A 24,749-nucleotide genomic window follows, 5' to 3' on the forward strand; every position below is an offset into this window, starting at 1 on the left:
GCTTGCGCTGGGCATGAGGGGTGTTCAGGTGCTGGGCAGCAGGGAGAATCGTAACACCTGGGAGCAAACAGCCTGGTCTTGAGGATGTTGGAAAGAAACACGTTTCTTAAGGACCTAGAGGGAACAGCATTGCAATTCAAACACCCAGAGAAAGCTTCTGGACTGAGAGCAAGGTTGGAAAAAAGGGTGTGCCTGCAGGGACATGGTGGGACAGTGGAGATTGGATTTACAAATCCTTCCCATTTTCTGTGTCCTTTAAGTCTGTTCTAATGAAACCTACTTTGTGATGATATAAGACCCTTCAAGGGTAGTTAGCATGTTCACTTTGAGAGAAATATGTTAGATCCATTTCAGGGTTCTGCTCATCTCAGGGTTTTTTTTGTCATATTTGTGTTCTTTAAAGCGTGAAATACACTGTCCAAGATAAAAGGGCTTAAAAATACCACCCAGAATAATCTTCACATTTTGTAGGTGAGAAGCATATGTAGATACAGAGACCACGAAGCAGTCTTTGGAAAATAGGCAAGATAGATAGAACTTAGCCAGCAACAGAAAGAAGGTGAGAGCTCTCTCTGGCATCAATTCCAGGACACCTATTCCTGAAAGTAGTTAACTCGAGCCCCAGCTGCTGTACCTGCCAAGATGTAATGCTTGAAGAGGCAGCAGCCAGCTTCAGCCAGGCTCTGGTTCCATGAAAGTCTAAGCTGTGGGGCTGGGGTCTGACCTTTCTCCACTCCTGCAGTAGCACTTACCTCTCAGTGACCCAGGCCAGGGAGCTGCCCCAGCCCACCCTATTCATTCTTTGTAGGGAGAGCTTTCTGCTAACTTGGTTCACAGTGTCCACCTGCCAAAGGTTTTGATGGATACCAGTGCCAGTGCAAGGGAAGTATCTAGCATGGACAGCTACAAGTGAGTGCAGAGCATGGTACTATTTACACAAACCATCCTAAAACATAGTGAATCCTCAGCCATCTTTAATGTTCCACGAGGAGGCAGAGATTAACGCTGGTCTTTGTGTTTCCTTACTCCTTAGCCCAAAGGGCATGTAATAAATAGGATGTTGGCCACAACTTCCACTGAATAATAATCTGTCAGAGAGGATTACAGCCCAATTTACAAAACTGAAGTTAATAAATAATTTAAAAGTAGCCCTATATACCACTGCCAGAGTATTATTGTTATAATTAGAGGCGAGATGATAAAGCAAGATAGTACCGTATATATATATGGGAGAGGGGGGTGCGTATGTACATGTATATAAAAGAAACCTTTGACTTATAGTAGTTGGCAAGTGTTGGGGGGTCTCTCCCCAAGTGTTAGGGTCACCAGTTGTGGTGGGTCACCACACGTCGTGAATAGTCGGGGCGGACAATGCGACGACAGCTTGTGTGCACACAAAGCCTTTATTGAAATACAGCTGCAGCAAACTGCTGCGGCACCTACTTACTGCAAATTGCAACTGCACGGACCCATGTTCTCTCTTACCACATAGTTTTATAATCTTCTAGTACTTGTTTATTATACGTGCTTTACTTGGATTGGTTTCAAGTGCACTCTCCTCCAATCAGCTCCTGACCAAGCCTCTCTGTCTCCTCCTAAACGACACACCTCCTGCTGTTGACTGACAGCAGGCTAATTCGGCTTCTTTTCTGCCGGGGTCACTCCCACAGGCAAGCACCGTTATTAAGTAGTATTACACTGTTTAAGGTGTGAAATGAATGTTTTCTGCTCAGTGACAAGTTACTCCCATCATATAATGAGAATGGCTCTAAATTTGCTGGTTGAGTTGAATATTGTGTTGATAGTTTTAGTTCTGGGCTGCATTTTAAGTAAAAATAAGCAGCTAATACGTTACGAAAGATGAAAAGTGAATCTTATACTACCTTGAAAGGTAATGATGGTAAATGGTTGTTATTTTTTTAAGGACTCATTAGAGGTTTGGACTTACTTTAAGATACTGTCAATGAATATTGTTTCCTTAAGTTAGTAATTTGATAAAACTACTGATAGTCTTGTTTACCTAATGTGTTTCAGTCTACCGTATCTAAAAAAGACAGGGTGGTGAATTTTTGCCCTAAAAGTGGCAAAGGCACCTTTGGATCATAGTAGATGTCATGCTTGCAGAAGGCTAATACCTGCAGAATTCTGCTGGAAATTTTTAGTGAAACAAAAGCTGCTTTATGTTTTATCAATAGCAGTCTCTTCACAATTTATTTAGGAGAAGACGCAACTCAAATGTTTAAAAACATATGAATGTGAATATGTTTCGCTATTCAAGTGCTCTTAAGAGCATATTGGTTTTGCCACAATAAAAAAACAGGGTGAGGGAAGGTGGGGGCTGTTACTTGATTCCAACACTATTTTAAAGGACAATTTTACGCTATCCAGTACAAGACCCAGAATGTGTGTGTGTGTGTGTGTGTGTGTGTGTGTATTAATGAAGGATGTCAGCTCAACATCCATTAATCAATATATATTGATGATGCTCCAGAAATATTAGTTTGGTTTTATTTTTAGTAGGATGGTGGAGTTTGTGACTCTTGCTTGTATTGATCTCAGCACAGATTTAATGCTGCTTATGTTCAGATAGTGAGCATTTCCCTTTAGGTCACGAAGTTTGTAAGTAATGTAAGTGAAAAGCACATGTGACTAGCACATATTGCTAAATACTCTGTGAGTTTGTGAATGCATCCTATCAGGTCACAGAGAATTTTCTAGTTCGTCTTCAGGCTCCAACAGAAGTACTCTCTGTGTACTTGGGAAGAAGCTTTACTAATAAGAAATTATGAAAATTATTTTCTAGAACCATGTCATTAAACTTTGTTCACTGTTAGAAAAATTTGAACACAGATTGAGGCGTATAGCAACTTTCATCTTTAAAACACAGGAAAGTTGAGGAAAATATTGGAGCTGTGCTCTACTGAATTATGTTACTGCTGTGGTAAAAGCCCTTTCTGGATGTGCACATTGGCTAGACTTCACCAAAAGGAAAAGAAAAATAGATGTGGGTGTCTAGTATCTGCAATGCAGTGCCACTGCAAAGTAGGAATACTGTCTTTCTTGCCTTCCCAAGGGCAGCTGACCTTCTCCTCGCCAAAGAGGTGAACCCCTTGCCAGCACATATGACTACAGACTATTACATTAATCTGTTTAGCCTCAGTACCAGCTGCTTGCATGTTTTTAATTATCTTATTAGATGGTATAACAGTGACCTATGAAATAAAATGAAGGTGAGTATTTTTTAACTTTATTTTACAGGCTATTTTTCTAAATATATTTTAATGACCTAATTATGACTTTTAGGGAGAGCCATTGATGCAGACATTCAATTTGGCTGATAGAATGTAACATCTCAAGGACACTTATTTTCTTCCAAGGTGGATTCATACATTAATACTGCTTCCAATAAATATATAGCCTAAAAAAAAAAGCTCACTTTTCATACTCATGTTGTTAACTTTATGATTCAGAGACCCATGACTACTATGCTGGATAATTTCTTAATACATGTCTGCACTTGTATATAGGTTTAATTTCTACTCCATGTATCAAGATAAAGTTATTTCCTGTGTGGCTTAAACTCTGTGACAAGTAATAATTGCTCGAAGTTGAGGGTTATGTAAACAATGGTATTTCTCCTTCTGTTGGCATTTTGAATAGGCAGAAGATCCAGTATAAGAAAGACTTTTGTATTCCGTTTTCTTCGCCTGACTTCCAGCAGATTCTACTTACCAGATGTTTTCTTCCTTTCTGCAAAAAGGCAATGTGGTCCTGCTGGCTGAGCATGTTTCTTGTGTGCCAGCCAACAACTGCAGGACTGATATTGAGCATATAGAAGAAAGACAGCAAGGGGTGCAATCTGTTCCTCCCTGTTTCTACCGGCTTCCAAAAGCTGGTAGTGAAACTAGTTTGATTCCTCTTTGACCTGCAGATTGTCATGGCAGCTGAGCCAGAAATGGCTACCTAGCCTCCATCCTTCCATGTTAAACATAGTGTGACAATGTAGTCAGCTTATATACCTCCACCTTGTGGAAAACTTGTCTTAACCTATTAGGAAGCAGCCCTTTTCCATCTACACAAGCCTATTTAGTCTTGTTCATACACAGATGATGCTTCTTTATTGTGTCACTTTTTAAGCCACCTGTGTAATTATAACCTATTTTTCCTAACTTTGTCCACTGTGTGTCCACACATAATCAAGAACTGCAAAGAACAGGCTTGGTTCTATTGGATTTTTGAAATATTTTGAGATACGGAAGTTTGGCAGTAGAAGGTGAAGCAGTGAAGTGGCACTGCACCTCCACTCTGTAACCCTCAGTGCTTGCATCCTTCCTCTCTTTCCACAAGGAAGTAGTAAAAGTGTCATCCATGTTTGTTTTGTCTTACCTAGAACCATTTGCTAGATGCCATTCTGGATGATGCTGTTTCTTGCAAAGAGGTCTTTTTAGTACAAGTTAATTTTGTCTGACAGCCTGTAAATTCTCTTCTTGAATTTCGTGATTCTTCTGAAAGATTACATTCTGAATGTGCTAATAATCCTTCTCTGGATGTTGTAGTCTGTGCCAGTAATCTCATTTTGTCCATGTTTGTGAAGATGTTAGCAATTCCATCTTGCAAATCTATTCCCAGCAAGCACTTGACTCTGCACTGAGAACAAGTTTCCTCCAACAGCTTTTTTCTCCAGATCCAAGAAGTTCACTGTCATGACTACTGGGACCCTAGAAGATTTCTGTTTTTCTCTGTATTCGCTCAAAATTACTTTCCTTTCTTTTCCTGTTCAAGGACTCTTACATAATTTCTAGCTCCATCTTGTCAAACTTATTTTACTGACTTCTTTCTTCCACACCTAATCCATTCTGCACTCCTTGCCTGGTGTGTGAAGGAATTTGCAAAGGATGTCTTAGGACAAAAAAGAGTATGTTGTCATTAAGGAACTGAACCCCTATATGCAATATACTTTTTCTAAGATCCAACTGAGATTCAACTGATATAAATTGTGGATTTCTCCAACTTTTTCTGTGAAAATTATGTTACTTTCTAAAGAGGCAGAAATGGTAATAAATACAGGCTTGCTTTCTGTTTGTATGCAGTATGATCCCTTAGAAAACAGGGGAAGGCAAATTTAACAAAGCCTGAGATGCTTTCAACAAAGAATCAGAAAGCAAGGATTGAGTAACAACATCTTTTATTGGCAGAATGCTTTTTGACCGATTGGTGGCAAAAAGGAAAGACTTAGTACAAGAAGAGGTGCCATGGAAGGGAGAATCATAGAATCACAGAGTATCTCAAGTTGGAAGGTACCCAGAAAGATCATAGATTCCAACTCCCTGCTCCTCACAGGACTACTTAAAACTGAGCCATATGACTAAAAGTGTTGTCCAGATGCTTTTTGAACTCTGACAAGGTATTAGTTTAACATCCACTGAATGAAAGTAAGAATTATGGTTTACCCTTAATTTACTCTGTTGTATGTGAAAATTAGCCTGTATATGCACAGACACCATATTCAGCCGATGCCTTATTTTCCTTTAGTAATGTTTAAAGTGTTTTTCATTATGAATTTCCTTTACTTTTCCACTGTCAATAATCTTTGAACTATCATGGCAATTGGGAGAGGTGACTGAGGACTGGAGGGAAAGAAATGTCACTTTTATCTTCAAGAAGGTTGAGAATAAGGACACAGGGAACTCAGGTAGTGAGCCTCACCTTGATCCCTGAGAGGGTGATGAAGCAGCTACTCCTGGGAAGCATTTCCAGGCGCGTGAAGGGCAAGAAAGTTCATCAGGAGTAGTCATCATGGATGCACCAGGAGAAAGTCATGCTTGACCAATTCGATAACTTTCTATGATGAAATAACTGGCCTAGTAGGTAAGGGGAGAGCAGTGGATTTTGTCTACCTGAATTTCAGGAAGGCCTTTTACACAGTCTGCCCTAAGATCCTCATAGACAAGCTGTTAATATATGGGCTGGATAAGCACAGTGAGGTGAGTTGAAAAGTGGCTCAGAAGGTTGTGATCAGTGGCACAAAATCTAGGCAGCTGGTTACAAACAGTGTACCCCAGGTGTCGATAGTAGGTCTAGTCATACTTAACATCTTTGTTAAAGATTTAAATAATGAGGCAGAGTGTACCCTCGGCAAGTTTACAGGTTACACAAAACTGAAAGGGGTGGCTTTTGCACCAGATGATGGTTGTACTGCCATCCAGAGAGACGTTGACAGGCAGGAGAAATAGGCTGACAGGAACTTCATGAAGTTCAACAAGGAGAACTGCGAAGTCCTGTACCCGGGGAGGAAAAACCCCAGGCACCAACATATGCTGGGGGCAGGAAAGTAGCTTGTCAGTAAAGGACTTGGGGTTCCTTGGGTGGACATGAAGTTGAACATGAGCCAGCAATACAGCCTTGTAGCAAAGAAGGCTAATAGTATCCGGGGATGCATTAGGAAGATTGTTGCTAGTAGGTCAGAGTAGGTGATCTTTCCCCTATACTCCCTATTTGGAGTACTGTGTCCAGTTCTGGGCTCCCCTGTACAAGACAGACAAGGACTTACTGAAGAGAGTCCAGCAAAGGGCCACAAAGATGGTAAAGGGACTGGAGCATCTCTCCTATGAGGAAAGACAGCCTTGTAGCAAAGAAGGCTAATAGTATCCGGGGATGCATTAGGAAGATTGTTGCTAGTAGGTCAGAGTAGGTGATCTTTCCCCTATACTCCCTATTTGGAGTACTGTGTCCAGTTCTGGGCTCCCCTGTACAAGACAGACAAGGACTTACTGAAGAGAGTCCAGCAAAGGGCCACAAAGATGGTAAAGGGACTGGAGCATCTCTCCTATGAGGAAAGTCTAAGAGCTGGAACTATTCAGCCTAGAGAAGAAAAGGCTCAGGGAGGATCTTATCAAAGTCTCTAAGTATCTGAACAGAGGGTATGAAGGAGATTGAGTCAGGTTCTTTTCAGTGGTACCTAGTGACAAGACCAGAGGTAATAGGCACAAACTGAAACACATGATGTTCCGTCTGAGCATCAGGGAGCATTTTTTTACTGTGAGGATGACCAAGGAGCAGCACAGGCTGCCCAGGGAGGCTGTGGCATCCCCCTCCTTCTGAGTTACTTAGAAGCCATCTAGACAGGGTCTTGGGCAGCTGGTCGTAGGTGGCCCTGCCAGGTGGCCAGGGGATTGGACCAGATGACCCACAGAGGTCACTTCCAACCTCTACCATTCTGTGATTCTGTAAATCCTATTACTCAAAATCCTAAAAATGGAATAGTTTGTTCTAAATCAAAAGGAGGAGACATCTGTGGCAAAAGCAGAAGAAAGAAGGTCTGTATTAGTGAAAAACATTATTTTTTCAATTAATAAACTAAATAGCATGTGCAGCATACCATGTGAGGTGAGAAATATCACACTGGAAAAATTTCCTAATACTTTGTTCCTTTTTTTTTTTTCAGTGAAGATTTTCCTTTTTGTAAGCACTGTTACCCCCCTAGTAAACTTGATAGAAAAGAAAGGAACCGAATGGAATTGCTCTTGTGATTTTCATATTGGCCCCAAAACCTTTCATGGGACTTTGGCAGTAATGATTTAAAATATTCATTGAAAATTCTGAAGGTCAATAGGTCTAAGTAATGGAGTGAACTTCATCATTGTCATTCATTTAAAACTTACAACTCCCATCGTCTTTGCAGGAACATGACTAACAATGACAGCTGAGTGCCATTGTGTTTTTCATTATGCTAAAGTACACTTTTTAAGATTTGAATCGTGCTGGCATTAGCTTCTAGTCCATGAGATGCGTGGTGACATAAAACATTTGCCACAGAACTGGGAGTGAGTTGTTGGCTGAATTCAGCAGCAAGAGGATCAGTTCTTTGCTGAGTACCACCTCAGTGTTCCCACTAGCTCAGTGGGATTTTAAATGGAAGAGTTATGTACTACGCCTCTGTAACAGAACTAGTGGAGGTTAAACCAGATATCTTGATTTTCCTACACTCTGGTCAAAATACATCTGATGAGTGATTTCATTGTGGTTTAAAAGAAGCCAAAACACAAAACATCATGATCTAGAACTGTATGTAAAACTTGAATGAAAGACGGCAAGTTTGAGAAATTACAGTCTAATCCAAAGAAACTCAAAGACAAAAGGTTTCTCGAAATAATGTACAATTGAAATAAATCTAAAGGGCAAAGACTTACTTTTAATGAGAATACATGTTTTTTAATGATGGTAATGAAACTTAGTTCAAGAGATTAAAGTTGTATTATGAAATCACTAACTCATTTTCTTATGTCATTCCTAGCAAAATAGGCATGTTTATAAGATGAAATTAACAGTGTTAACTAAAATCTTGAATGTCACCTGGCACATCATAAAATCGTCCAAGGTGCATATTTTTCAGTATCGTCATGATTATGCCAGTTCTATACCTCCTCTAGCTAGTCAGTTGCGAGTAAGCAGAAACATTTTGGCATTTTGGAGCATATTCCCTCAAAAAGTATCTCCCCTCTCCTTATCACATCTATTTTTTAGTTTGATGATTTGTAGAGCTGAAGCTTTTAACTTCTCTTAGGCACTCCAGGAAGCTCTTAACTTTCCTCTTTCGTAAAGAATGTGTTTCTGTTTGTATAACAAGGTTGTGTGCATGTGAACGCACAAAATCCACAGATCTCTGGTTAGCTGTGCGTATGAATCAGCAAAAGGGTAAAATAGCAGAAGGGAACTCTTAATCAGGAGGACTAGAAAGTAAATGTTCTATGTGCACATACAAGGTATTTCAAAGGTGTTGGGGGCATTTAAACTGGAAAGCCTAGACTCTGCAACTGCCACATCAGTTACAATACAAAAATAAAAGTAATTGAACGTAATACCTGCATTTTATTTCACCATTCTGTAAATATGTGCATAAAGTAAGGAGTAGAAGAGAATGAACTGATGAAATTTAGTCTCTGAAATAGCTATAAGAATTCTTCTACAAAAGTTAAACCATTACAGGGTTGGAAGTGGCTCTTCCAGGGCCAAACCTGTCTGTTTGTCTGAGAACCACCAAGGTGAAGTGGACTATATGGCGGATGGAGAAAGGTGTCTTGAGGTTCTGCGTCAGATCCAGTGCTGTTAGGAGAGGTGCTGGCAAAGTGCTGCCAATGCAGCCTTTTGTCAGTTCCTCAACTGTGCTACACACACACTGGTAGCTTAAAGAGCATAGCTTGCCAATAACTTAAGTTTTTCCTGGAATGTTTACCTTAAGAAAGTGGTTTTACCTTCTTCACGCAAACCTTTTTAACTGTGTGTCAGTCAAAAGTCGATGAAACCTGAACTGTTTAGAAAAATCTGCCCTTTGAATGTTGAGCCTTCCAGCAGCACAGCCTTGCGTATTCACACCTACATGGCTGGTAACTCTGCCTTGTATCCTGAGGCAGGAGTTTGGGAAAGAGAGTACCATACATACATTTTTCCAAATAGATTAATAAGCCTTCACTTTAAGCCTGTCAAGTTGAATTTTTCAGGGTAGCAAATAAAAATCCATGTGTTTCAGAAATGGTTTTGTTTTAGGAACTTACTGCTTATTACTTGATACTGCCTTTCAATTATTTTTTCCCCTTGTTTTGGAGGAGTAACTCTGGTTTTGTTGCATTCCTGGCTGTTGCCTCACTTTTTTCTCAAACGTTGATTTTATGACATAATAAATAACACAGATTATGCATGTTTCTTAGATTTATGCAGTATGTTTGAAAAGGACTGTTGCCTCTATTTAAATACAGATACTACATTTGCTTATTGATGTTCCTATCAATAAAGACCTCATATTGCAAATCATATGACACAGTAATTCAAGAATTTGTTTTCTTTCTGAGAGCTTGTTCAGTAGCCTGTTGCTTCATTGAGTGCCTCTGAAATTGGCCTTCCTGGGAGCATGCACACCATGTGGTTTTAAGATGATTTCGCCAATACTAGCAGCCCTGCTCTAGAGTTTTCTTTGGATTTCTATGAGACTATCCATTTTATCCTTCAGTATTGGTCTAGAGGGTGGAATAAGCTTGAGATTTAGATTGAAATCTTAAATATGTATGCAAATGTTCACACTTTTCAATAGTATTGCAGTATTCTTCCATGAACTGAGAAATATTCTTTGTTATCTAAGTGTTGTCGTAAATATTAAATTGGTCTTGTTTCATCATGGACACAAAAAAGGGATTTCAAAACTTGGCATAGAATATTTTAAAAATGCATGAGACAAAATAACAATGCACACTATCTAATGACCTGATAGATTTCTTTATTACCCACAGTTGCAACTGAAAGCAAAGTAATTATGGACAGTAATACCTAACTGATAGGTCTGAGCCCCTGCAGTGCCAGGAATGAATCTTTGCCCTTTTTCAGTGACATAGATTGTAGTTTGATGTGCGCATTCACATTTTCACATTTCCACAGGTTTTAGTGTCTTCCACAGAGTTTGGTATTGTCTGAACCTCATAGTACAAAAATGCTTCTCATGCTAGGTTTAAACTTTGGAAGGATCTGCATTTGTACACATCAGCAGCTTTATCCTGTGAATTGGTAAAAGAAGTTAACAGTGGTGGTTACTGTCTGCTATACCAGTCCTCCTGAACTCTATTTCTTCCTCTTCTGAACAGAAATACAATTTATTTTGTAACGTGCTTCGATGGGCTACCATTGCATTCTTCTGTGTATCTAGCCCGATGCATTGATTTTGCCACTATGCTGCAGATCAAAATCTAGCAGCAGAGTCAGATACTGATGTTTCACTACTGGCTATCAGTGGATGAAAGTCTTTGTTACCTCTCCCTGGCACTACCAGAGCTCAGTGTTGCCTCAGGAAAAGTCTGGGAACTACTATTTGAATTCCAGAATTATTTTCCAGGCATCTTGTGGTGTCACTCATTCTTAAAGAGTTTATAGTTGCTTGCTTTTCTATATCTGGGCAATAGTGGCATTCCAGAGTCTTTTACCAAGATGCAAGCCTTAGGGATTTAAATACCTTTTCAAAAATGATGTTTAAGTCACATAAAATTTTACATAGACTTTCTGATGTAAAGTCCTGCTCATCGTGCTCCAGTGTAGGCACTGTGTCAACAAAGAGGGACGTTTCTCTTCCAAATCTTTGGACTTTTATCTCTGAAAATCTAATGTTTTTAATTGTGTTAAGAAGCATCAGATCCACAAAACATGTCCTGTTGGAAAGAAAGTGAATAATAAATATACTTACATATGGTTTGCTAGGAGATCAGCCTCTATGCTTAGAAGCAAGAAAGTGAGTGTATTAGAGCAGACCCCAATATAAAATTCTTTTGCAGACAGATTCAAACCGTAGTTATGACATAAATGGATGTCTCAAGAGGTGGAAAGGAACAGGTGAGAACTAAAAACAAACCTTGCAGAACGAATCTATATCCTTCATCCCTTCTACTGATCTGCTTGCTTTTTCATTAATACATCCTGAGCACCTTTCCCACTTCAAAGTAATGGAACTGTCCCGAACTCATGCCAGTAAGTATCTTACAGTGGACAGTTACGGAATAGATACAGCATGTGAGATTAGGTTCCTTAAAGAAATGTTAATCCAATTAATTTTTCCTCATGCAGGTCTTACATTATGAAGACTTTACAATGTGTACGATAGGACAGGATATTTAAATAAGAATATGAAGTGAAAAATATGTACAAAATAACCAGAAAACATTACCATCAGCATTTGCCTTTGCTTTAATTATGCATTCTAAAGGTGGTATTAACACGATTATGCATTTAATTTTCTAGTTTGATTAAAAACAATTGCTTGTGCCTATTCATAGTTTAAGGGGTTCCAATTGGCTCTTGAAGTCTTTCACTTCAGTGAAGCAAATGGGATCTGGTAGACTTCAGTTCCAATCTTCATTGCTCGTTTCGTTTTGACCAATGAGTTTTCTGCAAGCCTGGGTTAACAAGGCTCATAGATATTAGTTTAACAGAGTAGGGCTATATAATTTTAAAAATTATCCTTCTAGAATTGATAGCTTGTTGATACTACACAGTGTTACCATTATTGAAACTCCCTCTAGAATTGTAAGGCTTAATTTATTAGCCTTCATTCAAAATATTTGAGAAATGAAGTAGTGAATGCTGTTCAAAAGGTTTTAGACATCATTCAGCTCTAATAAAACCAAAGCAGATTGCAGCTTCCAAGTCTTTTTTTTTTTTCAGTTGCTTGTAACTTTTCTTTTTAATGATCCCAGCAGCCAAGAGGGGATGCAGAGGAGATATGACGTTGCCAAATTTCTTTTGGCTGTTTTAAATGTAATTTTGTTCAAAACGTGTTTCGAATTGCATTACAAATTTAAAAAAAAAAAAAGACAGAGCATAGTGTCTGCACTAATACAATTTAAGAAGTGTTGAAATTACTTTCTTACTATGTAGCAAATAATCCCAGCAGTTGGTGGGAAAAAAAATAACGTGAAGAGTTTCTTTCTTTCCTGTTCTCTCTATTCACCATTGCACTGGTTGAAACCTTCTGCTAACTCAGCTGACAGCAATTTCAAAGAACTTCTGGGAGCATCATCCACTTGCAGAACAATATGACAGAGTCTGACCTGTTTGAATGTGTATGGGAGTGTGTCGCTCTTGAAGCATCACTACCTTGCAGAGGCAGTTTGGCAGTAGTTAAAATGGCCAGTGATGCTACCAAATTTACAAAGGCAAATGAAGAATATTATACACGAGGGAAACAGGAGGGTTGCTTAGATAGACGTAATATACTGTAGTTACTGAAGTATAAATGACTATGAAAGAAAGGCCCAGATTTTTCTCAAGCTGTGTCTGCAATATACCATAGGTTGTATTTAAAGGAGACAGAATCACGGTAAACAATCACAGAGAGGAGGTGAGGATGTATGGGAGATAAGGAGACAGTGAAATGACCAGGTATTCTTTCCGACTTGGAGAATGGGGAATGTGGCAGAAAGGAAGAAAGGTGCCCCACACCATTGGAGTTACTTGCTCCTATTCTTGTCACCTGGGAACACCAGGAGTTTGAAGAAGCTAAAGTAGCCCTTACCCCTTAGGGGGGTTGGCTGCTTCAGTTGTCTTTTCTTTTATCCAGAGCACCTTTGTACCCCTGTACTCACTACTAGTGAGGCTGCACCTTGAATACTGTGTCCAGTTTGAGGCCCCTCACTACAAGGACATTGAGATGCTGGAGCGTGTCCAGAGACGGGCCGTGAAGCTGGTGAAGAGCCTAGAGCACAAGTCCTGTGGGGACTGGCTGAAGAAACTGGGGTTACTTAGCCTGGGGTAAAGGAGACTCGGGCATGACCTCATCACTCTCTACAACTACCTGAAAGGAGGTTGTAGAGAGGTGGAGATCAGTCTCTTCTCCCAAGTAACAAATGATAGGATAAGAGGAAATGGCCTCAAGATGCGCCAGAAGAGATTTAGGTTAGATACTAGGAAAAATTTCTTTACAGAGAGGGTTGTGAAGTGTTGGAACAGGATGCCCAGGAAAGTGGTGGAGTCCCCATCCCTGGAAGTTATTTTAAAGACGTGTAGATGTGGTGCTGAGGGACATGGTTTAGTGGTAATTTGGCAGTGCTGGATTAACGGTTGGACTTGATGATCTTAAAGGTCTCTTCCCACCAAAATGATTCAGTGATTTACTTTTCAAAGTAATTAATAATGAAGGCCCAGAAGTAAACACCTGGTTTCTTAGAAAATGATCTTACCTTAAAGGTCTCTTCCCACCAAAATGATTCAGTGATTTACTTTTCAAAGTAATTAATAATGAAGGCCCAGAAGTAAACACCTGGTTTCTTAGAAAATGATCTTACCTGAAAGGTGATGCATTCACAAACCCAACACTTGTGGTCCTAATGTGGATTGTGAGCTCAGTGCTGTCTCAAAGGAACAGGACCATAAATAATTTCCTGGCACACCGAGCCTGGTCTCCAACTATTCTCAGCAACTGTATCATGTAGTTCTGTTCTGAAACTGAGCAAGTTTTATCTAAAACAAGGTGTAAAAAACCTCTACCTCACAATTCACCTTAAAAGGCTGAAGACTATCTAACTTTAGCTTTCATATAGTCAGGGCAGTTTGCAAAAACGCAGTCTGTTGGTATTTAGTATAACCCACTCTGTGACTCTCCTTAGCAGAGGAATCTGGTGAGATCTTACCCTGGAGGCACAACAGTAGTTTCCCTCTTTCTGGATTCATTTGGTCTCCCGGTGAGAAATAATGGTCTCCCATGTGACAGTGAGAGAAGGAGATTTCACCATAAGGACATGCATTGAAAATCAATCTGAAACACATTTCCTTGCACGTAACCTGGCTCTTACACTGAAATTATCTCTTGGATTTTAGAGTGGTTGCAGAAAGTCTTTAAGCAAGTCTTGGGCTACTAAGAACATCAAATGGCTTCTACTGTTCTTGAGATTCATTTCAGTAAAAGGTGCGGGAAATATAGGTATAATTCTTTTATTCAAACTCGGTAGATGGTTTGGGACAATTAATTTCCAATTGTTTCCCAGTAGAGCAGATTTACTTGTATATTAATGAGGCACAGGTGTTAGGCCCCTGGTGCCTGCATGCCTGGGAGGCATATTTAGGTTGTTTATCTAGTCAGCCATAGGTACTGCAAGGTATTCAAGCTTGCCTTTAACAGTTTATACAGTGGGGCTTTTTTATTTTTTGATTTTTTTTTTAAATTTGCTAGCACCTGTTAAAATTTTAAAACTGATCATGTATAAAGAAGTAGGAGTGATTTCAATAGTAAATAGCACTAAATGTTAAAGAAAGTCATCTCCGATTATGCTTAACTGCCCAGCTTGACATTAAGAAGAAAAGAAGGTTCATTTAAGCAAATAAGTCATGTGAGGAGCTAATTCAGTCAACAGTATACTTTTCTGTTGCATATTTTTGGAATAGGTACTTCTTTGTCTACAGCTGAAACATGAATGTGCTTATATTAATATTCATTTTTCTTGTTTATTCACTGAACTGCAGTACCAACATTTTAGAGGAAATGGAATAGCCTCCATAGACATTATGAATTTCAGTAGCTGGCATAATTATAGCGATCTACATATTCATTAAATCCAAAGAAGAAATGTGTCCAAAAAGACAGCCATGCGTTTAGAAATGGTACACAACTAAATATATACATTAAAAAAAAGTTCCTCTCCTCTGCTTATCCAAAATTGTGTAGTGTCATATAGTCCTTAAATCAGCTAAGGCTTTTTTTTGTTGAAATGTTCATTGCTTTTGCTTTTTCACACAGTAAAGAATGGGAAGAACTATTTGTAAACAACAATTACTTGGCAACCATACGGCTGAAGGGGATTAATGGGCAGCTGAGAAGCAGCAGGTTCCGTAGTGTTTGCTGGAAGGTAAGAAGAGAAAATATTTATTTACAGTTTGTGGTTGCAATATATCAACACATTACCTGATGCGCTGGAAGATTATTGATGCAAAGAATCATGAATTTTCCAAGAGACTTCATCCCAATGTTTTCCAACTCATTTTTGTAATTCATAGGACATTTGCTAATCATATTGAGTTGCCTTAAAGCTGAATTGTGAGTGATAGCAAAAGATTCCTACAAAAGAATATCTTTGTGCTGGGTGGTGTGTTTAGAATTGAGTGCCACACAGCCATCTCTCCTCTCAGTCTCTGTGCAGTGAAGTCATGCACTGGAAATAAAAAGGAAGTTTGTGCTGGGACTTGTTTAAAACCAGTCTGATGCTTCTGCTAGCAGCTTTTCCCAGTGAAATGAGAAGATGAAGACCAATCCCTCTTGTAATGACTAGATAGAGAGGAAAGCCAGGTCTTCCAATCTTAAAACACAACAGGTCCTCAGAAGTCTCTTACTGTATTTTTTAAAGTTGCAGGGAAAGGAAGAGAGAAAGAAAGCAGAGAAATATTGAGATGCTACATAAAGTCCAAAAGAATTTTGTCGCACCATCACCAGGTCTTCTGTATTGCACTGTGATAGTAGAGAACATTTTCCCTAGTAGAGTTGCTGTGTATTAGCACTGATAATTTAAATTACCTCACCTAGAATTTCTCACGCTTCACTTTGGCACTAAGACCTATAAACAGAAAATGAAAATACTCTTTGTATATGTATGAATGAAATTTGAAAATTGAAATTTGAAATGTAGGTAACATTGAACAAATTTAGAGTTAATGAAAATACTTTCTTTAGGAGGCCAGATAACTATATGCTACAAGCCTTGTTTTACCAGTCTGCTGCATCTTGAACCTCTGAATTAGGAGGCCATAACTCAAACCCCTAAACTAAGAAAAGCACCAAGTCCCTCACTGTCCAGAAGTTAAATCAAGGACTGGTTTTCCTTTAGAAATAAAGCTGGGTTTATTTGCATGTCTCAGTATGGGTTAGGGCTCAATTTTAGACTGCCTGTTTTAAAAGTATTATCTATGGTTTTGTTAAGTTCTGAAAGAGTTAACTACTTTTAGTAATTTGGGAATGTTTGTCAGTATTTACTGTTTCTTAACACTTTATAATGTGTAAATAAAAACATTTAAAAAGCAAGAAAATACTCTGTTTTTTCTGAATTTTATATGCAAATAAACAGTATTTTCCAGTAGATGCTTCTTTTTAACCCTTTTAAACAGAAATGTGAAAGAACTGAGATGCAGGCATTCTCAAGGACCTTTTTGCAAAATTGTCTCTTTTAGCTGTCTTGCAGAATTGTAGAACGTATTTTTTTTCTATAGATTAAGGTTTTCTCTTTCCACATTTCTGAGGTAGAGTGTATCTCTGCTTGCTTAGTTTCTGCTCTGCATTCATGTTAAGCATGTTGCATTAGCTCACCAGTGTTATGTAAATAGCTTCAAATTTTGCATATTTATTTTGATCTCTTTGGATTTTATTTCTGCCTTGGAAGTCTCACTCAACTTTACCGAAGTTGTGACAGTTTACAAAGCTTGAGTTTGTGGCTTTAGTTGTTTTTAATGCTTTATTTTGTACCATAGAAGTGTTACAGTTTCTAGCTTCATATTAATTGACTGGAATGTATTAAAGCCAGGAGTATTTTATGGCTCTTTGCTTTCTTCTTAGGTATAGAGTAGGAGCTCCTCCTTTCTGAAATGGTTTATGCTGTCTGGTAGGATTTGTATGAAAACCTATGTTAAATTGATGAAACTTAATGCATTTATTCTCTTGATAGTTATTTCTGGAGGTTCTACCCCAAGACAGAAGTCAATGGATTAAAACCACTTCAGACTTAAGAACTTCTTACAATAAGATCAAAGAAATTGTAAGTTGGTGCAAAATAGGTTCTGTACTCTCATGCTTTGACATAGATCATAGAATCACAGAATGATTTGGGTTGGAAGGGACCTTAAAGATCATCTAGTTCCAACCCCCCAGCCATGGGCAGGGACACCTTCCACTAGATCTGGTTGCTCAAAGCCCCGTCCAGCCTGGGCTTGAACACTTCCAGGGAGGGAGCATCCACAGCTTCTCTGGGCAGCCTGTTCCAGCGTCTCACCCTGAGAGTAAAGAACTTCCTTATATCTAATCTAAATCTACTCTCTTTCAGTTTAAAACCCCTCATCCCATCATTATACTCCCTGATAAAGACCTCCTCCGTCTTTCCTGTAGACGGCCTTTAGATACTAGAAGGCCACTTATAAAGTCTTGCTATAAGGTAAAGATATTACTACTTACAGTATGACTGAAGAGGATTTGATTTTTTTTCTCATTTTACGCAGCACATTACAAACCCTCGGAAAGCAGGACAGCAAGATCTGATAATCAACAATCCACTTTCTCAGGATGAGGGGGTAAGTTGACCCTTGGTTCTATCAACACATGTGCTACTAAAAATCTCATCATCATCTTACTGACAGAAGTGAGTTCTTGAGGAAGGCAGCAAAATAGTAGGTGCTAAAATCTCCCTCCTAAATTTCCGAACTGACTTGTGTTAACAATTGTTTCACAGGCTGAACAACCAGAAATGCTTATTTCCAGGTTAATACTCTGTTTTTTCAGGACTTACCACAGGAAAGGCTGTGATGAGCAAAAAACAAGTGGTGGACTATTAGTCCAGTTTCACAGCATATCCTTTCTTTAACTGATAGATAGGCTTTTTTATCACTGTGTGTTTTCATTTTATATGTAAAAAGGCTCTAGTTGAAGAGTGTTTAAACAGCAAATACTGAAGGATCTCTGGAAGATTGTTCAGCCTTGGAAGTTTTTCTCCAGCAAAAATAGAATTGTCATATGTCAAGAGTTGTGTACATCCTGAGTCAATGTGTGAAGTACCATTAAAAACATTCTCCCAAGGTTTTTAATTCTTTATAGTTAAAAGAAACAAAAGTTTCTTTACTAATTGGAAAGCAGCCAGCTGCAAAATGAAAGATCCAGATTTTAAAAAATTAGTGAAAACATGGAAAAAGTATTTGGCCTGACTATCGTTAAGTGCAGAGCATCCAGCTCTCATTGAAATCAATGGGACTTCCTAGGAGCCTGGTATTTTCAAAGTCATGACACTTTGAGGAGGGCTTACATGTAAATTCGGGAGCTCAGTTTTAGACAATTTTTTTTTTTTTACACTCCTTTTCTACTGCATTTTATTATACCTGAAAAGCTCCTAAATATTTTATGGCAAAAATCTTTAAGCTTTTCTGTTAATTATGTTACCATTTTTGAAAATTCTTTTTTATCAAATTTTCAAAATAGCTTAATACCATAAAAATAAGTTGTTTGGTTGCATTTTTCCAGTTGGAAATTTGGTTGCAATTTGCCAGTTTTATACCTGGAAAGACTGTCACAGATATCTTTGGCATTACTACTTATACTTCTGTTTTAGTCACAAACTGAAGCCCATATTTTATTTGTATGTAGTGTGGCACTCTGCTTCTTACTTAATGTAGAAGGAGAGAGAGGTTTGCTTGTTGAAACATGGAAGCATTGATCATAGGCACGTTGGTGGCTCTGCAGTGAGTATGGCATGTATGTCGTCAGACCTTTCTTGGATCCAGCTGGACAGAAAGTTTTGTCAAATGTAAAAGATTTACAAAAGATGTAAAAGTGTTTTTTGCATTTAAAAGGTGTAAAAGTGTTTCTGCTGTAGTTTGTGATTATCCACAGCGGCACAACCTTCTTTCTGTCTATGATGTGTTCAGGAGACGGAAGACAAAGGTTAACATCTCGGAGTATGTGGCAGGGGATTAATCTGTAAAACAAAGCCACAGGCCAAATCAGGCATAGGAATGAAGAGCAGAGTGCTGATGAGCCTTTGCAGTGACTTAATGTTTTACCCTTTCAGCATTCTAGGTTATGTTTCCTTTTTGCAATGCAGATTCTGTTTCCTTCATCCTTTGCTCTGATGGACCAGGTGGGAGGAGGGACAGGGGGATTTCAAAATTTGATCTAGCTGCATGAAGAGAGCTGCAAGTTGAAAAGATTCTGTTTTTTTATAAGACATTGTCTGGGATAGAAATACTTCTAAAATTTGGGGTTTTTTCATACTTTCTAACACAATTATAGAGGCTTTAACATTTTCTTCTTTGTTATTTTACCTTCCTTCTGCTAGATAACATTAATTTACTTTATCTTTTCTTTCTGTGAAGCATAAGCCACTATACAAATGAATCGTTTACAAGTGAGCAAGAAATTCTGGGATCATTGTAGCCACTCTCTTAGTATGGTATTTCATTCACTGGCGCTGCTGCTATCTGGAAACTAACATGAATTAGAAGACTGCTGTAGATTTTGTTCCTTCTGTATTTTGATCAATAGGGCCAAGCTACCTTCCCGTTACAAAAAAGAAAAGACTTTACAATACTTTTTCTGGAGCATAGAAAAAACAATATTTGCTGACTTCTCTGAGGTTAGCTTTTGCAAAAAACTAACCAAGGCATGGGAATGGTCATAAGCATGGATACAGAAGAAGCTAAACCTGCTTCAAACTCTGGTTTTTTATTGTGTTGACAGTGAGCTTTAACTGCCCTGGCTTTTCCTATAAGAACTTTTTTAGAATAGTCAGTCTTCATCTGTGCTGTGTTTATGTACCATTAGAATGATGTCATTTTTGTAATAGCTATTTGATCATCATACCTTATTTGATTTTGCTTCCGCTAAGACAACTTAGTTTACTTCCAATTCTTAGTATGGAAATTCTATCAGCTTCCACTTAGAGTCCGTAGATTTGTAGGAGAAATGTAGTACAGTGCAGTGATATAGACCTTCTTTCATGAGTGAACTACTGAATTTTTTTCAGTTGAGCTGCTGTTTCAGGTAAGTTTGAATTTACTCTGCGTTTCTAAATATTCTTCATAGACTCCTTACAAGTAATTCACAGACCTGCAGCCATCCAGTGAGAAATTGGAGTGAGCCTAGAACAAGGATCCAGGAACTTGAATGTTTTCATCTCTGATCTCAATGACTTTCTCAGATAGATTGGTCTGGTCACCAAACTATTTACCAGGAATGTTGAGGATTAATTAATTAATATTTGTACAGTACTTTGCTAATGTAGTATATAAGCCTTAAGCATTAGTAGAAGTCTCTGTTTCATATAATTATTTTTCCTTATTTCAGAGTCTTTGGAATAAATTTTTCCAGGATAAAGAGCTTCGAGCAATGATTGAACAAGATGTGACAAGAACGTATGTAGATCTTTAAAGAAATTCTACATATAAATTTAGATTCTGAGTTTTCATGTGGTATACATTATATAGTGTTTTCTTGACTTCGAATAGTGTAAATGTCAGGATTGTTGAATGTGTGTGTGTAGAAACATATATTAAATGTATAAAAATACAGCTCTGTTGGAATGAAAAACAAGAAAATCGAGTTAAACATTAAACCCTGGATATTTATTGGTATGACTGAAGAAAAGCTCTTCTAAATTAAGGTATTATGAAATATATGTGAAGTTTTAAGTTTTCCATATGAAGCAAAGAGAAGTTAAAAGAAACGGAAAGGTCTTTTAACTAAATTATGATCATAATAAAAGGTTGAACAGATGACTTTCTTTAATTCTTAACACCTATTCAATCAATGATAAAAAAACAGGTTTTAATTAGTAAGGGAAATGTCACTCATGCAGAGAAGTTAAGCATTCCTATTTTTATGTACCACTTTTCTAGTATTATTTGTCACATCTGCTTTTTAAAATTTGTCCTAATATTACTGTGATTATGTTTTCACCTTCTTGGCCCTTAGGTCATTCATTTTTAGGAACTTGTTTGAGTTCCTGAAAACGTTTCTTTTCAGAGTGGAAGCATTGACTGATGTGTAAATCTAATTAAATTCAATTACCGCTTTGCTACCATGTGAAATTTTACTGTATTGCAAATATTTTCCAAAAACTTGAAAAAAGTGGTCATAGTCATAGATTTTACAAATCTCAAGTTCACACATTTTTCACACATTTTCATTTACAGAAACAAAATCATGCAGAAGAAATCATAGCTGTCTAGTTTTGGGATATTTTATATGTCCATCCCTAGACCCATTCTTAAATGCATTTTGCCATGAGATACATAATTAAAATCTGAGTATACTTTCATGTGCATTCTCACAACAGATGGTATTTTTTGTTTGTTAAAGGAAACAGTTCAAGATGTTCTAAGATTAAAATATATACGTATCTAAACTATAATTGGAGAATTAAAAGTTTTGTGGAGGTTATGTTGGATGTAGGACTGTTATTTAAAAATATACATATTATATACACAAGGACCAGGCTCTCACTCTGGCAAATGGCAGAGTTAGTAATACTTACGAATATCAGTAGTAGTCACTGAAGAAATTTCAATTTACGTGTTCGTACAAAATAAAGTCTACTTGAAACAATAGCAGCATACATTATGTGTCATCAATATCAAAATAAGTCAAACAATGAAGGAGCAAAATTTATCCAAGTGACATGAATTTATTTTATAAACTACATGCATTTATATATACACTTGTTGTTTGCCTAATCCTAAAGCATAGTGTGCATTTTATGTATACATATGTATCAGTTTGTAAACTGTCATTAGTGTAAGAAGCAGTAAGTTCTACATACCTTGGCTTTGAAATGTAAGTACCGTCTCGTTAGTGTTGTCCTTTTCATTTCCATTCTTTAAATAAATTCCTAGAGTTAGAATTTAAAAATTTATCATTAACTTACAATGCTTTCTATTAAAGGTTAAAATAATTGTTATATTCAGTTAGTGTAATCATTACCCTCTACCCTCTGTTTCTTATTTAACAAATATTTTTATATTCTTTGTGATCAAGTTCAGTACTTCATGTATTGAACTGTACTTTATGTATATCAATAAATACCGCTGTAGAGAGTGATGCTAACTGCACATAGAGAGCAAACCATAGTCCTGTGAAAACAGTAAAACATTGTCTGTAATGTTTTTATCAGAATTCTCTGAAGTATAGTAATAATAGATGAAAAAAATGGGTAGAAATATGCTTTTTAAATTGGTATTGGTTTAAATTGTTTTAAATTTCAGAATTCTCTTACCTAAAGGGAACTGATAAAGTCTGTGTGTGTGTTCATATGCATTTTGTGAATCCTTACCTCACCTAATAATTAGATCTGTAAAACATAGATGCTTACAACTGGGCTAATCATCCTTTAGAGCCTACGTGCCTGAAGAATTCTAGGACACAAATCATCTCTTCCTAGAGTAAATGTCTATTATAGGTCTGATGAATCACACTGTAGAGAAGTATGTTTTTCTTTAGTAATTATAAAAGGTTTCTAGCTCACCTGTACCTAACTAAACTGTAGTCACTTAAAGTCAGGTGAGAGTAATTCAAGCCCTAATGTATAAACACCATTTTTTGCCTGTTGCGTAATAAGAATTTCCGGTATTTACAAGGGAAGTAGGAGAGGATTTTGTTAAGTTAGTCCTAACTCATTAGTGATCAATGTTTCTAAATAATCATTTGACTTATTTTTTATGGTAGGTGAGAGGTTCAGAATGGATTTTCCTTCAGCTGTCTAGAAGCATGTACTTTTGAACTGTAACCAAATACCATCTCTTTCTATCTCAGAAGAGAAGCTTCTAAAAATGAGGGTGGGAAGGAGGGTAAGGGAGGTTTACTGTAATGCGAGTAAAAACCTTGCATTAAATGTAGATAGCAGTACCAACCAAGTTATAATAGTGCATTCTATTTTCTACTAAGAAAGGAAGGTGTGTATGAACTAGCACCACAGTAACTCCTAACCGGCTTTAGAATGCAATGGTTAATTACTGTAGTTCAAAAGATGTAAAATGCTTATTTTTGTGATTTTTAAGAAGGTAGGTGATAAAGAAGAATCTTTTAAAATATTCTGCAGAAATGGAAATCAGTAGATTGGCAGATTGCAAGAATGTCTAGCTACCACACAAATAAAAATGCTAGTTTACTTGCTGGTATCACCTTGTACATCTGAAATAGTAAATGGCTAGGTTTGATTACCCTTTTTCTCTCTTCAGTATTTTAAGAAAACAAAATGCTTAGCAAGCATTTTCAGTAGAATAAACAAGTGGATTTCTTTTAGTTTGTAGGAGTATTTTTATATATTGATCACCTAGTTTCTGCTTCAGGAGAAACCAGTCACAGTTTAGAGCAATGGAAGCTGTATGAAGATGAGTAGTGGTGGGTGCTGCTGTTTCAAACTCTACATCTCCCAAATAACAGGAAAAAAAAAAAAACCTCCACCCATAATAAAGGTAGTGGAGAGGCCATTAGGCAGCTACATCCTTCCTAAGCGTAAAGAAGAGACAGGAAGAAACAGCAATCCGTTGAGTATGAACACAGAAGACAAAACATAGTTTCTGTGTAAGAGGAGGGACTGCTGGAAGGGAGAGCTACCTTTTGTGCACTAGTTTATTCCTTTTTAAGAATAAAGTGAGCAACAGGGTGGTGGGGAATGGAGTGGTTAGTCGTTACTATTAACCTTTAGCAAACCTTTGCAGTTGCAAGAGAATCTTCCTTTTTCTGGTTTAGTAGCTTTCCCCATTCCAGCTGAGTTACAGGGTTGGGGAATGGCAGGGGGTGGAATCTGTTCATAAAAGGAAAGATGGTCACTCTGTGGCTGTGGTTAAGAGCCTCATTTCGTGTCAAACTCTGGCTGCCTCTGGTGTAGGGGCCCCTAAGTGGGCTAAAGGACTGTTTTAAAAAAGTATAACTAGCTCACACTGGTCTTCACTTTCAGAAAGCAGGGACTTTAATGCAACTTTGTTAATTGTAGCAGTTGTGGCTGAATAGTTTAGCAAAATTCCCAAGTCCTTATGCAGTCTTTCTTAGAAATGTAATTAAATCTAATATTCTAGTGTTCATGAAAAGTATTCTTACTTTGCCTGATTTCTAAAACAGTGCTTTAATCATAAAATGACATTGTTCATAAAAATCCATCCTGAACTGATAGTTCCCTCATGATCTTTTGTATTTACATTTACTGTAATTAATACTTCAGCCAGCTTATTCCTGAGTTCGTTATTATCCTTTCTGTCACAATCTCTGGTATTACTAGATCCTCACAGATATCTCTGTGTATTTTTGAGTTTTCTTTGTTAGTCTTCTCTTCCTAAACTTGATAGGCCAGGCCTGAATAATAGTCCTTCAGAAATAATCTCTTCAAACCCCTAAATTATGTCGATTGCCATCTGCTGTAATGCACTTTTGGTCTCAGCTGTGTCCTTGCTTTTCAGTAATATGATTAGTAGAAGTGCATGCAAGTTTCCAAATGTTGGTCTACCATTACCCCCAACAGGTGCCAGGAGAACGTTACACCCCCGAT

The 24,749-nt window shown here is 37.7% G+C and overlaps 1 protein-coding gene across 1 annotated transcript in view; it reads left to right on the forward strand.

Annotated features, from left to right (window-relative positions):
- The window catches only part of TBC1D5 (TBC1 domain family, member 5), a gene marked incomplete at its 3' end in the record, with an annotated part of 143,319 nt that overhangs the window by 32,954 nt on the left and 85,616 nt on the right, over positions 1-24,749 (forward strand). Inside the window, exons 3-6 of the mRNA XM_010132782.1 lie at positions 15,263-15,371; positions 17,175-17,264; positions 17,722-17,793; positions 20,555-20,622. Coding sequence (XP_010131084.1) covers positions 15,263-15,371; positions 17,175-17,264; positions 17,722-17,793; positions 20,555-20,622 — 339 coding nt within the window. The remainder of the gene's footprint in view (positions 1-15,262; positions 15,372-17,174; positions 17,265-17,721; positions 17,794-20,554; positions 20,623-24,749) is intronic.

This window comes from Buceros rhinoceros, unplaced genomic scaffold, assembly GCF_000710305.1.
Source record: "Buceros rhinoceros silvestris isolate BGI_N320 unplaced genomic scaffold, ASM71030v1 scaffold1563, whole genome shotgun sequence".
NCBI classification, from domain to species: Eukaryota; Metazoa; Chordata; class Aves; order Bucerotiformes; family Bucerotidae; genus Buceros; species Buceros rhinoceros.